The 14,285-nt window shown below is 42.1% G+C and overlaps 1 protein-coding gene across 2 annotated transcripts in view; it reads left to right on the forward strand.

Annotated features, from left to right (window-relative positions):
• Nucleotides 1-14,285, forward strand: part of cdh4 (cadherin 4, type 1, R-cadherin (retinal)) — a 230,280-nt gene that overhangs the window by 145,914 nt on the left and 70,081 nt on the right. For both annotated transcript variants that reach the window (XM_039798604.1, XM_039798605.1), the window contains exon 5: nt 7,295-7,477. In XM_039798604.1, the coding sequence (XP_039654538.1) occupies nt 7,295-7,477 (183 nt within the window). The remainder of the gene's footprint in view (nt 1-7,294; nt 7,478-14,285) is intronic.

Below are 14,285 nucleotides of genomic sequence, written 5' to 3' on the forward strand. Positions count from 1 at the left end.
AGCAGTTGTTAAACTCCTCGCTACATTACAAATATTGGCATCAGGATCATTTCAAAGAGTCATAGCATCAGCAGTGGGAATATCGCAGTCTGCACGCTTTGCTACAGTGCAATTTACAGTATAGTGGGCGGACAAAGGCGCTGAATACCCGATGAACTGCAGGTTTGGTAAATACGACGTAAGCTGAAGTATCACAGCATGCACTTTCTGCAGGTTGGCCATGGCGCTGATAACTTTATGTTTGCAAATGTACGTACATTTCGCCCTGTGTGTTTTTGTAGTTCAGCAAGACAGAGTGGAAGTGATCTAGCTGGCCGGGTCTTTCAGGAGAATTTTATGCATATCATATCAATATTTTAACCTTAGAAACCTAATATTATTATTTATTTAGAGCAAGCTAGGGAAAAATAGGTTGTAAAAGTAGGTAAGTATTCCAATGTGTCAGATACATTTAATTAACATTAAATACAATATTGAAACTGTTTAGGCCTAATCAGTCAACAAGTGGTGATTATTACAGATTTTTGTTTTAGATATTTTCAACTTTAGTTCCTCCTAGGGTTGAAAGCTAAACCTAATTATATTTGATGAAAATATTTAGATTTAGATTTGATTAGATGATTTGAAACTGGATTTGGATTCAATAAAATGCTATTAAAGCCGAATCCTAGGTTGTTTTCTGATAAGATATGCTTCATTGTTTGTTGCAGAAAAAGTAAAGCCGCTTCTAGAAAGGAACTGATCAAAACCATTAATGCTGTCTGTCTTTCAGAGTTCTTCTTTTAACATTTACAGTAAGAACACTTTTCTGAGACTCTGTGTCTCTCTGACCCTGCATGTACACACAATGTTCACAGTTTTTTTTGTGTTTCCAGCTGTCTCTAAGGCAAGATTGTATTGTGCATGCACTGCAGTTAACATGCAGTGCTTCTTTGTATGTGACAAGTAGAGACATGGCCCTATTTGCTGCCTAGGCTCTATTAGCTAACAGAGACTGTAAAACTACACAGGGCCAAATGTATGGCCACTGTTATTGACTTACACCACCGGGCTGCACTTTGTTGAGCGACAAACCCATTATAATTTTTCCTGCACTACTTGTTGAACGCCATTGGGCTTAATGTTCAGTCATGTTTCTAATCATGACAAAAAGCCTGAGACTCATGTAGCTAAAGCAATTTTAGAGTGGGGATTAAAATTCTGCCCACTCCTGGCAGTGCAATAATGGAGACTGGGAAATAATTGACATTGATTGAGCTAATGTTCCACTCTAGCGGAGTCTGGGAGGACCAGGTGATGTAGTTTCCGCGTATAGTTATGTTCCCCACATCATGGAGCTGGAGAAATATTCAATAATTGAACAAGAAATAAATGTGTTTTCTCTAATCACATGGAAATTTGAAAAACAGCTTTTATACGTACAGTACAGTATGCATTTCTGCCAGAACAGTGTTAACATGTGTTCTTGTCACTCAGATGATATAAATACGTGCTAGTGCTGCAGTCAAATTTAGTTCCAATCTCCTGGTATGGCCTGAGGAGAAATAAAAATGAATACCTGTTTCATTAAGCCATAGTGATTAAAAAATGTAATTATTAGAATACAGTCTGTGCTACAGGATAATGCGAAACAGGAGCATGGCTGAAGGAGATTTGAGGAAACAGAAATACACTCTGGTTTGTGGTTGATTTAATTTATTTTTTGCTTGTTACATACTGTACAGTCCAATACTACCATTTCTGACGGACTTGCATTCAAACTAGGGATGCACCGATCCGACTTTTTCAGTCCTGATACCGATACCGATGCCTGGGCGTTGTGTATCTGTCGATACCCGATACCGATCAGATACTGTTGTTGAATTAATAATACACTGTATACCTTCCACCTTATACCTTCCTTCCACCATGTGGAAGAGACTAAAGGCACCAGACTTTCCTTACTAAACATTACTTTCCTAACTAAGACAAAATAACAGAGATGTAATGTATTGAATTCTCATTTATTGATACACTCAACTCTTCCAGCATGCGACACACGTGTGACAGAGGGAAAAAAATTAACAAAACTGGATCCGTGTTCTGGCCCGTGGATCTGTTAATTTTTCCGATCCCCGATCTAGCTATTTTGTCAATAACGGGACCGATATCCGATCTTAATATCGGATCGGTGCACCCCTAATTCTAACTGCATAACATTTGAGTGAAACATTGAGTGACAACCTCCACAAGGCTAAATAAATCAATCTTTAAAACATTTTGTCCTTACTCACATCTACTATTTATGACTTGAGAGGGAAGGATGATCAAAGTTTTGCTGTCTGACTAATTTATTTATTACATTTTGAACCCTCCAGAATGTAACATTTATTGAAACGCAGCTTTCTCTTCATTTGACATGGAATACGCTGAAGGTCAGTCCATATAGAGCAGCAGAGCCTGGTTTGAATCTTTGACCTGCTATAATGTCAAACAGCCCTGCAGACAAGGCGCTGACTCCGTGGGCGAGGTCATGTTATTCAGTCCATCTGGACTTCCTGTTCCCTTCCCTGTCTCGCTCCTTCAGTTTGACAGTTTGTACGACTGAGAGAAAAAACACTAAAAGTGAAATAGAAATATAATTACAACATTATGACCCAAGTTTCAAGGTGATTTTGTCTGACTTTGTCTGAGAAAAATAGCTCAATACAATGTTTTTTAAATTAGACTTTTCTATTTCCTGAAAAGCAACAATTTTGGACATACAAGGTTTTCGCCTGTCAGCGATGATATGTGAACCTGATGGTGGCGCTAGAGGAAAAAGCAAGTTCACAAAAATCTGTTGAAAACACCATCTGGAGACCAGTGTTGTAGTCAAGGCCACCTAAACCGAGACCGAGTCATCACCAGGATCAAAGTGTATCGAGACCAAGTCAAGACCAAGACTTTGAGGGGGCGAGACTGAGTCAAGACCAAGACCAGACCAGTACCAAGACAGCCAGAGCTTCCCCTGTCTCCTGCATTCACTTTCTCAGGAGTGCATGTTAAGGGGGGGCCGGAAGAAGAGGTTAACAGTAAGAAATGAGTCAAGTTATTGGTTGCATTTGAAACAGGAAGTTTTACATCATAAAATGAGACAATGCAGAGGCAATTTAGTGATATCCCTGCAGTTGTGGTCTTGTCCGGTCTTGACATAAAATCCAGAGTCCTCTGTATCTGAGACCGAGTAAAAATGCGGTCGATTCCGAGACCAGAACTTCAAAAAGTGGTCTTGAGACCGGTCTTAAGACCAAGACCGATCTTGAGTACTACAACACTGCTGGAGACCATGAATGTCTGTACAAAATATCTTGGCAGCTGTTAGTACTGTAAGCAGCAGTGAGTTAGAAAACTAAACGCTCCCATATCTGTTCTCCTTTTGATATATGGCATTATAAACTAGTGAATGCAGTAAGACAGGTAACAGGAGGGTGTTGTGTGCAGTTTAATGCAATGACATGATTTCTTGGAATGAAATTATTCCTTTTCCAGTTCGGCAAACAAACACAGAGGCGAGTAGTTGATCTCTGAGCCCATCTCTTTGTTCTGAAAGTCAATAGTTATTTTAGAGAAGAGGTTATCATAAACGCATCACCTAACCGCAACCGATCTCTGCGTTATCAACATGGCAACAGAGGATATAAACAGCTCAGGAAATCCTTTTCTTCTCAATGGTAATTAATAGACAGACTGCTCGAATACCGGCTCATTTTATAGAGACAGATAATGTGTGGAGAGAGGTGTTGTAGTGTAACAAATTGTATGCTTGGTTCATCTCTACTCTGAATAATTGGCTTCAACATAGAACATACTGTGGCTTTTTTTTTTTTATCTTGCTATGCTCGCATTGTTGTATAGCACCAGTGAGAGTGCATTGATTTGCTTTTAATAACTGGCTTAGTTTCTCACTGTGCTGTTTTAGCAGCGGAAATTAGCATACTTGGATTGTGCTCCATAATCAACCAGCTCATGTGTTTTCCAATGTACAATGCCACAGCAATTGAAGTGTAGAGCATGTTTGGCCTGAGAGCCCTTTCCACTGTGTCTATGTACTCAGGCTATCGCACCTCACACAGGTAGGGCCTCTCGTTGAGTGCTCTCCAACTCGTACTGATTTCATGGCATGTTGGTTTGCCTTCTCCACCAGCTTAGAGCACATCAGTTATGCACCACTGGATTTGAGTCGACTGGTTGCCGGAGTGGGTTTTAGTGCTTATTTGATTTGCATTTTTACCGCACTCTCCCGAGCCAGCCTCACCTGTTCAAGGTAGATTACATAGACGGCCGGCAGCAGGGTGAAACGTAGGACCCTGGGGGTCCACTGGTCGTTGAAAAGCAGCACCGGCAGGGTTGGATGGTTGCGCTTTTCCTGTGTGCTTTCACTTTGTGATTATAGCCTGATCATGTTGACAATCTACACTGGGAAGCTGCAAGTCTCAACAGGGAAATATCAGCTATGAGAAGTTCAATACTTTTTTAATATACAAAGTTAGATTTAATTTTTTTTTTCTTTAGTTTTTGAGAGAGGATCTCATGAGAGAACATTCTCCTTACTGAATACTAGCACTGTGATCTCTCTTTTTTTATCACAGCGAACCAGCAAAGGGAACTGCAGCACTAAAGACATAAAAAAATAACATCAGAAGACCTGAATCAAATGTTTTCAGAGCCACACTGAACAGAGAAGGGGAAATGAGCACACACTCTTATTGTATTGTTCTGCCGTTTGTCAGACTGATAACCTCCAGATGTCAGCTGCAGGGCTCGGGGGCTTCAGGCCTAAAGAATGCCCCAGCAATGTGCAGCCTGCCTGGGAGCAAGGAGCTGCCAGCTGGCCCCGGCTGCCTCTGGGTTTCAGGAGCCCCGGGCGCATCAGGGACACACTAACTGACTCCTTGTCATGTGTTCATGCACATACACACACAGACAAAAACAACCGCACATATGTTCATGCATTATTTTTACTCATTTGTATGTGTGCACACATGCCTGCATCAAGGCCCGCACACATGATTTGCCATATGTGTGCACAGGCATGGCTGAACACACTACACATGCACATATTGTATTCATACACACACATTCAGACAAATATCTCCCCAAAAATCCCCAAACCCTAATAAGCACCGAGCTTCCTGGCAGCCCATGGAGAGCTTTTTCCAGTTTTCTTTCTTTCCTTTGTAATTCTGGTATCGTCACAATGCCAACAGCCTGTCATCTGCGATGCTCTTTGAAAGTGACAGTCACATGCAGCCGCTGATATCATCCACAAGCAGACTTACAAAAAAGGACGTCTCCCTTTCATTGTCTCTCTCCGTGCCTGTCTCTCTGCCTGACCGTCTCTCTTCTTCATTTGCGTTTTGGCAACATTTCCAAAGGAATGTTGGGGCCCGACCAATCGGATGCTTTAACCTTGTTATCGTAAGGCCTAATTGGCTACCTACGTCAGTAGGCTGATTGGCGTATACTGTAGGCTGTATACTGCAACTATTCATTCATTGTGTTTTTCTGTAGATAGCCGGGAAAGGCAGATAAGTTCTTTATCATGGTAGCAGCACACTGGACTGAGCATAGATGAAGAGGAGCAGTGCCGTGGTATCATTTATGTTATAACTGTCATAGAGACACAGATTTTTCATCATCTGCCACAGAGAGTTTTGTTTATGCTCTCTTGCAAGTTTGTTTTCTGCAACATGATGTTTGTTTTCCCTGGTTTGTTTCAAATGAGCATCCGCAAAGATACACACAGCCTCGGAAACACATTTACAGACAGAGACTAATTCCACCTGCCGCCCATTGAGGGGGCTGGCAGCACCCTGCCTCCCCCGTGCCAGTTGGTACCTGTGAGTGCTTTGGATGAGTGGAGCCGGAACGAGAGTTATCTTATCTGGGAAACACATCTGGTCCCCTCGTTCCTCTTTCTGTCCCTACACCGTGGTCCTGCCCGGATAAACCCTCCAGCCCCGGCCTCCAGTGCTCCTGTGAATGTGTGAAGAGTTAAAACAAAAGATGGAAATATATGCTGCGTTTGCTCAGGTGCAGCTTACAGTCTGCCTCTCTCGCAGGCGAAGCAGGTGTATAATGATATGATGAACTGCTGGCCTGTGTTTGGCATGGCAACGTGTTCGCGCTTGCTCGTGTGCATAACGTTGCCTGTGTGACTGCGTCGTGTGTGTTCCTGGTGGGATGAGCAGACAGATTTCCACTGTGCTTCAGGTGACAGCGGCACACTGCCAGTGTATGTGTGAATGTGTGCGCGCGCGTGTGTGTGTGTACAAGTGGCGCTGAGACAACAATAGGGATTAGGTGGATTACAGCAATACAACCACCTTACACAGGAGGACACCATGGAGGATTGGGGGAAAAAACTGTCTTTAACACACTCTTCTAACCCTCATTTCACCAGGCAAGATGGGTAAGAACACAATCTTCTCTTGGCAGCTGCAGCTGAAGGGAGTCATTGCAGAGGGTTGTATATACACCCTTACGCTCCTACAAAGGAGTTGCCCATAATACCGTAGTCCTGTATGATGTCAAAAGTAGCTCAACATCAAAAATATGAAGTAGAACACCCATCCAAACACCAAATCATTCATCGCATTCTGGACTGAAGGATTCTACGGTAATCCACAAGTACTACAGTACACACTGTGTTTTTAACATTTCCAATGAAATAAAATTGCGATTTAATTGTGTGTTGTGTTTTGCTTGCTGCGAGGATAAATCTGCAGTGCCGTTTCCTGTTTTTCTCCCCTCGTCATTACAATGGTATTTCATCATTACCTGTTTTATCTGATGATAGGCTTCTGTCAGGGCAAAGAGTCACATTGTTTTCCATCTTCAGCAGGGACAGAGAGGACAGGGACGGGCAGAAATAATGTCTGCTTGAGAAATCTGTGCAGTGATGCAAACAAAGCACAGCACCTCAGTGGACAAAACCCAGCCATGAAGCCTGGGGGAGGTTTCATTTTCTTAGCCAAGGGCTTGGGCAGGTGAAGTGTATTTTGCCAAGGGCCTCATAAAATGTGATGTGACAGCATTAAGTCAAATGTTTATATTTCCTTGTGTTTGCCGCTCTGTCACTCTTCCAAAAATTGGCTTATTGTCAGCGTGACAACCAGTATTTTAGTTTCAATTCCAATTCCGGGGGGAAAACACTTTATAGATTCATCTTCCAACCTGCGGTGGCAAAATTGCAATCGTCAAATGATAACATACGCAAGTTATTCAATGTGAGATGTGGCACAATATAATATGTTTGGCTTTTTCTTTTCAGGGTGGCATTGAAGAAATGCTGTCAAGAGTCTGGGACTCTCAACCCAGAGTTATCAAGTTTCCTCGAAAACATCAGAGGAGCTCCTCTGCCAATGGGCTAAGGCGACAGAAGAGAGACTGGGTCATCCCGCCTATCAATGTGCCTGAAAACTCCAGAGGACCCTTCCCCCACATGCTTGTCAGAGTGAGTGACAGTTTGTATAATTTCAGCAAATACCACACATGATGTGGAATGTCTTCATCATGTCTCTGCACCACAGAGCTTTGCAGAGAAAGCAAAGATAGGTAGACAACCTATATATTGTTTTAGTACTTACTCAGGTCAGGCAGGAGAGAAGAGTGGGGAATATAGAGTAATATCTTTTACGATCACCATGAGGCCAAGAGACATTCTGGTATTTTCTATCAAGCACACCCTGCAGGCGAAAAGCACTGCTCTTGTCTCCGATTTAAGTCGTGATGCCAGGTGATTTGTCTGCTGTGCCTCTGGGCGCCACAGACACGCAGACGAAGAAAATAATCCTTGCTTGGAAAGCACACAAATATGCTCTTCATGCTTGGTCTCAGAAGAATAGTTCTAAGGATTACTAAGGAGCATTCTCTCTCAGTGGTGTTCCTACAGCTGTTAATATAGCAGGTGAACTATTTTTCACATCACAGTACATCACTTTGCAGATTAAGGCTCATCCTAATTGATGGGTGATCATGATGACCGTATTGTTCTGTCACTTTTGTAGATCAACGTTTGTTAAAGGTCCCATGACATGGTGCTCTTTGAATGCTTTTATATAGACCTTAGTGGTCATCTAATACTGTATCTGAAGTCTCTTTTATATAGACCTTAGTGGTCCCCTAATACTGTATCTGAAGTCTCTTTTATATAGACCTTAGTGGTCCCCTAATACTGTATCTGAAGTCTCTTTTATATAGACCTTAGTGGTCCCCTAATACTGTATCTGAAGTCTCTTTTATATAGACCTTAGTGGTCATCTAATACTGTATCTGAAGTCTCTTTTATATAGACCTTAGTGGTCCCCTAATACTGTATCTGAAGTCTCTTTTATATAGACCTTAGTGGTCCCCTAATACTGTATCTGAAGTCTCTTTTATATAGACCTTAGTGGTCCCCTAATACTGTATCTGAAGTCTCTTTTATATAGACCTTAGTGGTCCCCTAATACTGTATCTGAAGTCTCTTTTATATAGACCTTAGTGGTCCCCTAATACTGTATCTGAAGTCTTCAGCTTTGGTGCAGAATTACAGCCACTAGAGCCAGTCCCACTATGAGCTTTACTTAGTATGTCCCATTTCTGTGTCTGTATGTATATATGTATATGTCTCTCTCTCATGGGTGGGCCAAATTCTCTGGGCGGGCAAAGCAGAGAAAGGAAAGGTAACCTTCCAGATCGGCCCATCTGAGCCCTGCAGCTCAGCTGCTATTCACAGCTCTGTCGTTCTCACAAAAAATAAATACAAGTTTAATGAATATGTACTTAACCGGTTCTTAACTACAACCAGTGGATGACAACACATTTAGAAATAAGGAAAATCCAAAGCAAGTTTCCCATGTCGGCATCATACTCTCCGCTCTGTCTTGTCGCTCGATGCCTCTTATCAGACACCCAGACAGACATGCAGCTTTTTGCTGGCATTTCTGACACAACCACAACCCCACACACACACCCACCCACACACACACACACACATATATATATATATATATATATATATATATATATATATATATATATATATATATATATATAAACATACACACACACACAACACACACACAAAGTCCCTTACGCCCATTTGTACAGGGAGGCTTACACTGCCGGATTACGGAAATCGCCTTTCACCAATGTGTCGGCAAAAGGGCAGATTTTCCACCAAAGCACAGAAAACAGTCACCCTCACAGAAAACACACACAGCAGGGCCGTGGAGTGTCAGGGGAGGAACTAAGTTGTGCTCCCCTGCTGGAGAAATGGACACTCTTTATCCCTTTTTCACATGTTGGGTGTTAGATGGTTGGATTAAATCTCAAGGGCTTCTTTTGTGCGTGTGGGGCCATGTAGAAGTCGAAGTTGGCTTAGTTAGTGTGTGTGTGTGTGTGTGTGTGTGTGTGTGTGTGTGTGTGTGTGTGTGTGTGTGTGTGTGTGTGTGTGTGTGTGAGTGAGGGAAATATCTTCCAGCTATACTGTATGCGGACATAATATAGGTTTCCTTTAGGATTTTTTTTTAGCAGTGGGGGCAGGTCTGTCCAAACAGCAAGGTGCATGTGCTGCGTGTTGTAACACATCTCTGGTGTGTGTGTGTGTGTGTGTGTGTGTGTGTGTGTGTGTGTGTGTGTGTGTGTGTGTGTGTGTGTGTGTGTGCGCAGGCAGCGCGGGCATCGCTGTTCAGAATCCCGTCTATCTTCCAAAATGTAACGCTTGTATCCAAACGAATTGCGCTTGAAGCTGCAGGCCATCCAATTATAACGACCTCATCCACATTGTCACAATCGTTTGGATATTGAGCCATTACATTGAAAATCTTTTCGATAACAGGAGCCTATATGATTTACTGTAGCCATCCTAACAACCCACTACCTGAACGCCTCTTTCTACTCTCCCGTTTCACTCTCAACAACGCTGTCTTCGGGCAAAAAGTCACGTCGTGAGATCGAACAGTTAGCTAGCTAGCCGGTTTATGTTTCTTATAATGTTAGCCATAGTTATTTATTTCTTACCTTGATTTTGGTGTCAGCGTTTCAAAGCCATGTCCCGCGGTAACGTTTTTGGTGGAGCTTTAATTTTAATAGTCGACTCGGAAGAAAGCGAACGTTTTGACAATAAACTACATCAACACAACAGTTAGTGGAGTTAAACTGGACAGGCCCAATAACCTCGGATTAGTTCTACTTGTTGTTAAATTGCAATGTGAGCGACAGCCAACGGGGGGTGCATTATGTCGGCAGGATCATTTAAAAGGCAACCGCGACTATGGTGCATCTGCCCTATTTCTGATAGCGTGGCGGAAGAATTTTTTGCCATGGCGCACCGCCACAATAAAATCAACATAGAGGAAACACTGCAGTGCATCATGGGGGATGTGACTTCGACATGCCATCCCCGGCTCTCTGCAACACAACTCTCTATTCTGACAGACAGGCAGCCGAGGAGAGGAGCGGTGGGGATTTCATGCTTTGTCTCGCTGGTCTCAGAAGTGGCCAAGAACAACCTTTAAGGCTTACACATTTTATTTCAGGACACACCAGCCCTGCTGTGGAAACTCGTTGAGTTTTCTGCACTCGAGCCTTCTCACAGCCAGGTTCGCTAGGTTTAAAAAGACCAATTAACCTTAGGAGTGTAATCACTGCTTTGCAAGCATCAAATGATGCAAATGACATGCCCAAAGAGGTGTATGGTGCAGCGGTGGTGGTTTGTCTCTTTGACTCAGTGGGGGGGGAGAAAGAACTGCTAGCATGACACTGCTAGCTACTGCTACTAGCTGATGTGTGGTGAGCGCCTTGCCGCCATTGGTGGTGGTAGAGAGTAGTCCGTCCCCCCCCCGGAACAGCTTTGAGTGTCTATAATAAGGCGCTATATAAATGTAATGAATTATTGTTATTATTAATAATATTATTACTACTCAGGTTTCCGTGAAATTGTGTCGCACATTTTAACTAAAATTCAAGAAAATCCACAAAACAGCAAATGAATGCTTGTAAAAGACAGAACCAGCCTGAATAGTCAAACCCTGCTCTAAAATGATTGGTGTGAAACAAATAGATTTAAATTCTCTTTGTAGTCGACAAATCTTGCTTAAAGCAACGAGCATTTTGTCTTCTTCAGATCGTGTTCTTCAGAGTGAATTTTCTCTGTTGCCATTATGACGTTGTTATAGTTTACCTGCTTTTACAACTAATCGGCACTCTTCGCCAATTCTTTTACCCCTTCTGCAATTTGACTTTTAAATGGATAACTACTCTCTAGGGTGTAGGCCTATATGTAGGCTTGTGTGCTGTATGAATGTGTGTGTTGTCTATAGCTGCTCTTAACTTATAGCCTGTCTAATATATTGTCTTTTTTATGGTAATTGGCCTATGACTGTATAATATCATTGTGTGAGTAATGCATTAAATGTGTGTAATCAATCCTTTGGTAAAAAATGTTTTCTTAATAATCGCACTAAGGGCAATATTAGCAAGGCTGCAGTCAAGTCCAAGGCTCTGAATTTGCTTGTGTTACTGGAAAAAAATATGTAGAAGAGAGACTTTATTTGTTTTCTTCAGGAACAATAATATCTCAACTATGTTAGGGCTTCATGTTAGGGCGTCATCAATGACGTCATTTGTCTTAAAGGTCCCATGCCATGAAAATTTCACTTTATGAGGTTTTTTAACATTAATAATCATTCCCCCAGCCTGCCTATAGTCTCTAGTGGCTAGAAATGGGGATAGGTGTAAACCGAGCCCTGGGTATCCTGCTCTGCCTTTGAGAAAATGAAAGCTCAGATGGGCCGATTTGGAATCTTCTCCTTATGAGGTCATAACAAGCAAGGTTACCTCCCCTTGCTCTGCTTTGCCCGCCCAGAGAATTTGGCCCACCCATGAGAGAGAGACATCATGGCTTTCAAACGAGCAAAGTGGCAGTTGGTCAAGGCTTCAGATACAGTATTAGGGGATCACTAAGGTCTATATAAAAGAGACTTCAGATACAGTATTAGGGGACCACTAAGGTCTATCTAAAAGACACTTCAGATACAGTATTAGGGGACCACTAAGGCCTATATAAAAGAGACTTCAGATACAGTATTAGGGGACCACTAAGGTCTATATAAAAGAGACTTCAGATACAGTATTAGGGGACCACTAAGGTCTATATAAAAGAGACTTCAGATACAGTATTAGGGGACCACTAAGGTCTATCTAAAAGACACTTCAGATACAGTATTAGGGGACCACTAAGGCCTATATAAAAGAGACTTCAGATACAGTATTAGGGGACCACTAAGGCCTATATAAAAGAGACTTCAGATACAGTATTAGGGGACCACTAAGGCCTATATAAAAGAGACTTCAGATACAGTATTAGGGGACCACTAAGGTCTATATAAAAGAGACTTCAGATATAGTATTAGGGGACCACTAAGGCCTATATAAAAGCATCCAAAGAGCACCATGTCATGGGACCTTTAAACGATACAAGCCTTGATATGTGCTCACGGAAAACAGCCTGGATTACTCAACACCCGCTCCGAAGCCTAAGCACAGCATCAACATCACTACAACACTAGCGCAACAAAAGAGTAGTGGGGCCCTTTCTACCGCCGTAGCGGTGGGGAGGACAGTCAACGACGACAGCAACAGTAGGGCGTTTCCACTCAGGTTTTTTTAAGTTCAAATTGAAAACGTGCATGAAAACATGTAGATGGAAACGCACCTACTAAGTACATTGAGAGGCTAATGTCGCTCTGCTGCTGTAGGATATTTTATTACCCCAGGCAAATCCAAGTCCATATACTCAAGAAAGCCTTGCTGATTTAATTGTAAATAATGATTTATATGAGCATTATGCTTTCATTTATTCCTTTATTGTCATTGTGTAATGTCTATGGTGCTACTGAGGTTATGTTCCAGTGCATTCTGATGTTACCACCACCATCATCACACCCCTTGTAGCTCAGATGGAAATATTCTGGTTCAGCTTCTGAAACCTACTTTCACTTACTTTGAAACAAAGGGCAAATGTTCTCACACACACACACACACACACACACACACACACACACACACACACACACACACACACACACACACACACACACACACACACACACACACACAGTGTAAAAGAGTGCCATTCTGCCATTCCACTGCTGGCCATTTTCACCTTGACATGGTGCAGCTTTGATGCCATTGATTTACTATTGTGCTCAGATGGAATATGCTTCCAAGCTTTCGCTGTCAAATTATTTGACATGATGGATGTAGGTGCAGTGGAAATGGAGAGGTTGAAAAACAGGAACAGTTAAATGGATACTGAAGTAGATGGTGAGAACTACTCCTTTTGAGAAACTGAAAAGCTGTAAGGGTGGGAGATGGAAAAGGGAAAACGGGGGACAGGCTGCGATTGAAAAAAAAAAAAAAAGAGGGAGTGCTGTAAATCTGCAGGGTGAGGGAGGCCAACATTAGTTTCAGGCCATTTGTGGCATTCTCATCTAAACCGTCTCCTGCAGCACCTACACTGGGGCCAATGAGGCAAAACTGATGGAAAGCAGTCTGAATATGGGAGACAAAAGACCCGCCTTTCATTTAACCAGGCCTCAAACACTGGCTCCATCCCTGACTCAGGGTTAGGACAAGGAAACAAGCAATATGAGCTGGAAATAAATGAGCACATTCTAGACATTTATTTTAATTTAATTTTTTTGGGATTTCACAGCCAAGGGAAAAAAAACAAAGACTGGTATCAGACATTCACATTCTTGTGCAAAAACATTGAAGGTCTTACAGTTTTTTTTCCAATTTCTAAACGACACTGGTCACAACTGAAGCCACATATGCAAAACCCTAACTACAGTCTGCATTACCAACAGTCACCTGACCTACACAGTTCACATCACCTGCAAAACTCATTCCAAGCAACACAACTCTTCACACACGTCTCAGAACAGGCTCAGTGCAGCCAAACACTCCTCAGTGAGATAACACACACTGTCACTCAGAACACACTGAGAGTAAAAACACTCAGACACAATACAGAACATACCAACTTCTCATCTTTACAGTTTGAATAATTTAAGTGACTTCACCCAAACAATATTTTCTTCAAGAAAAGAGTGAAATTCTTTTCTTTTCTTTTTATTTTATACCAGTAAACAAGGTACACAAGAATGAATGAAAATCCTCAGTTTGCTTACCTACACTTACAGTAATAGATATACATTTTTATTTTGTATGTAGTAATTTATGTAACTACTGGAAATGTTACAAACTAAAGGTAC

Source organism: Perca fluviatilis, chromosome 4 (genome assembly GCF_010015445.1).
Source record: "Perca fluviatilis chromosome 4, GENO_Pfluv_1.0, whole genome shotgun sequence".
Classification (NCBI taxonomy): Eukaryota; Metazoa; Chordata; class Actinopteri; order Perciformes; family Percidae; genus Perca; species Perca fluviatilis.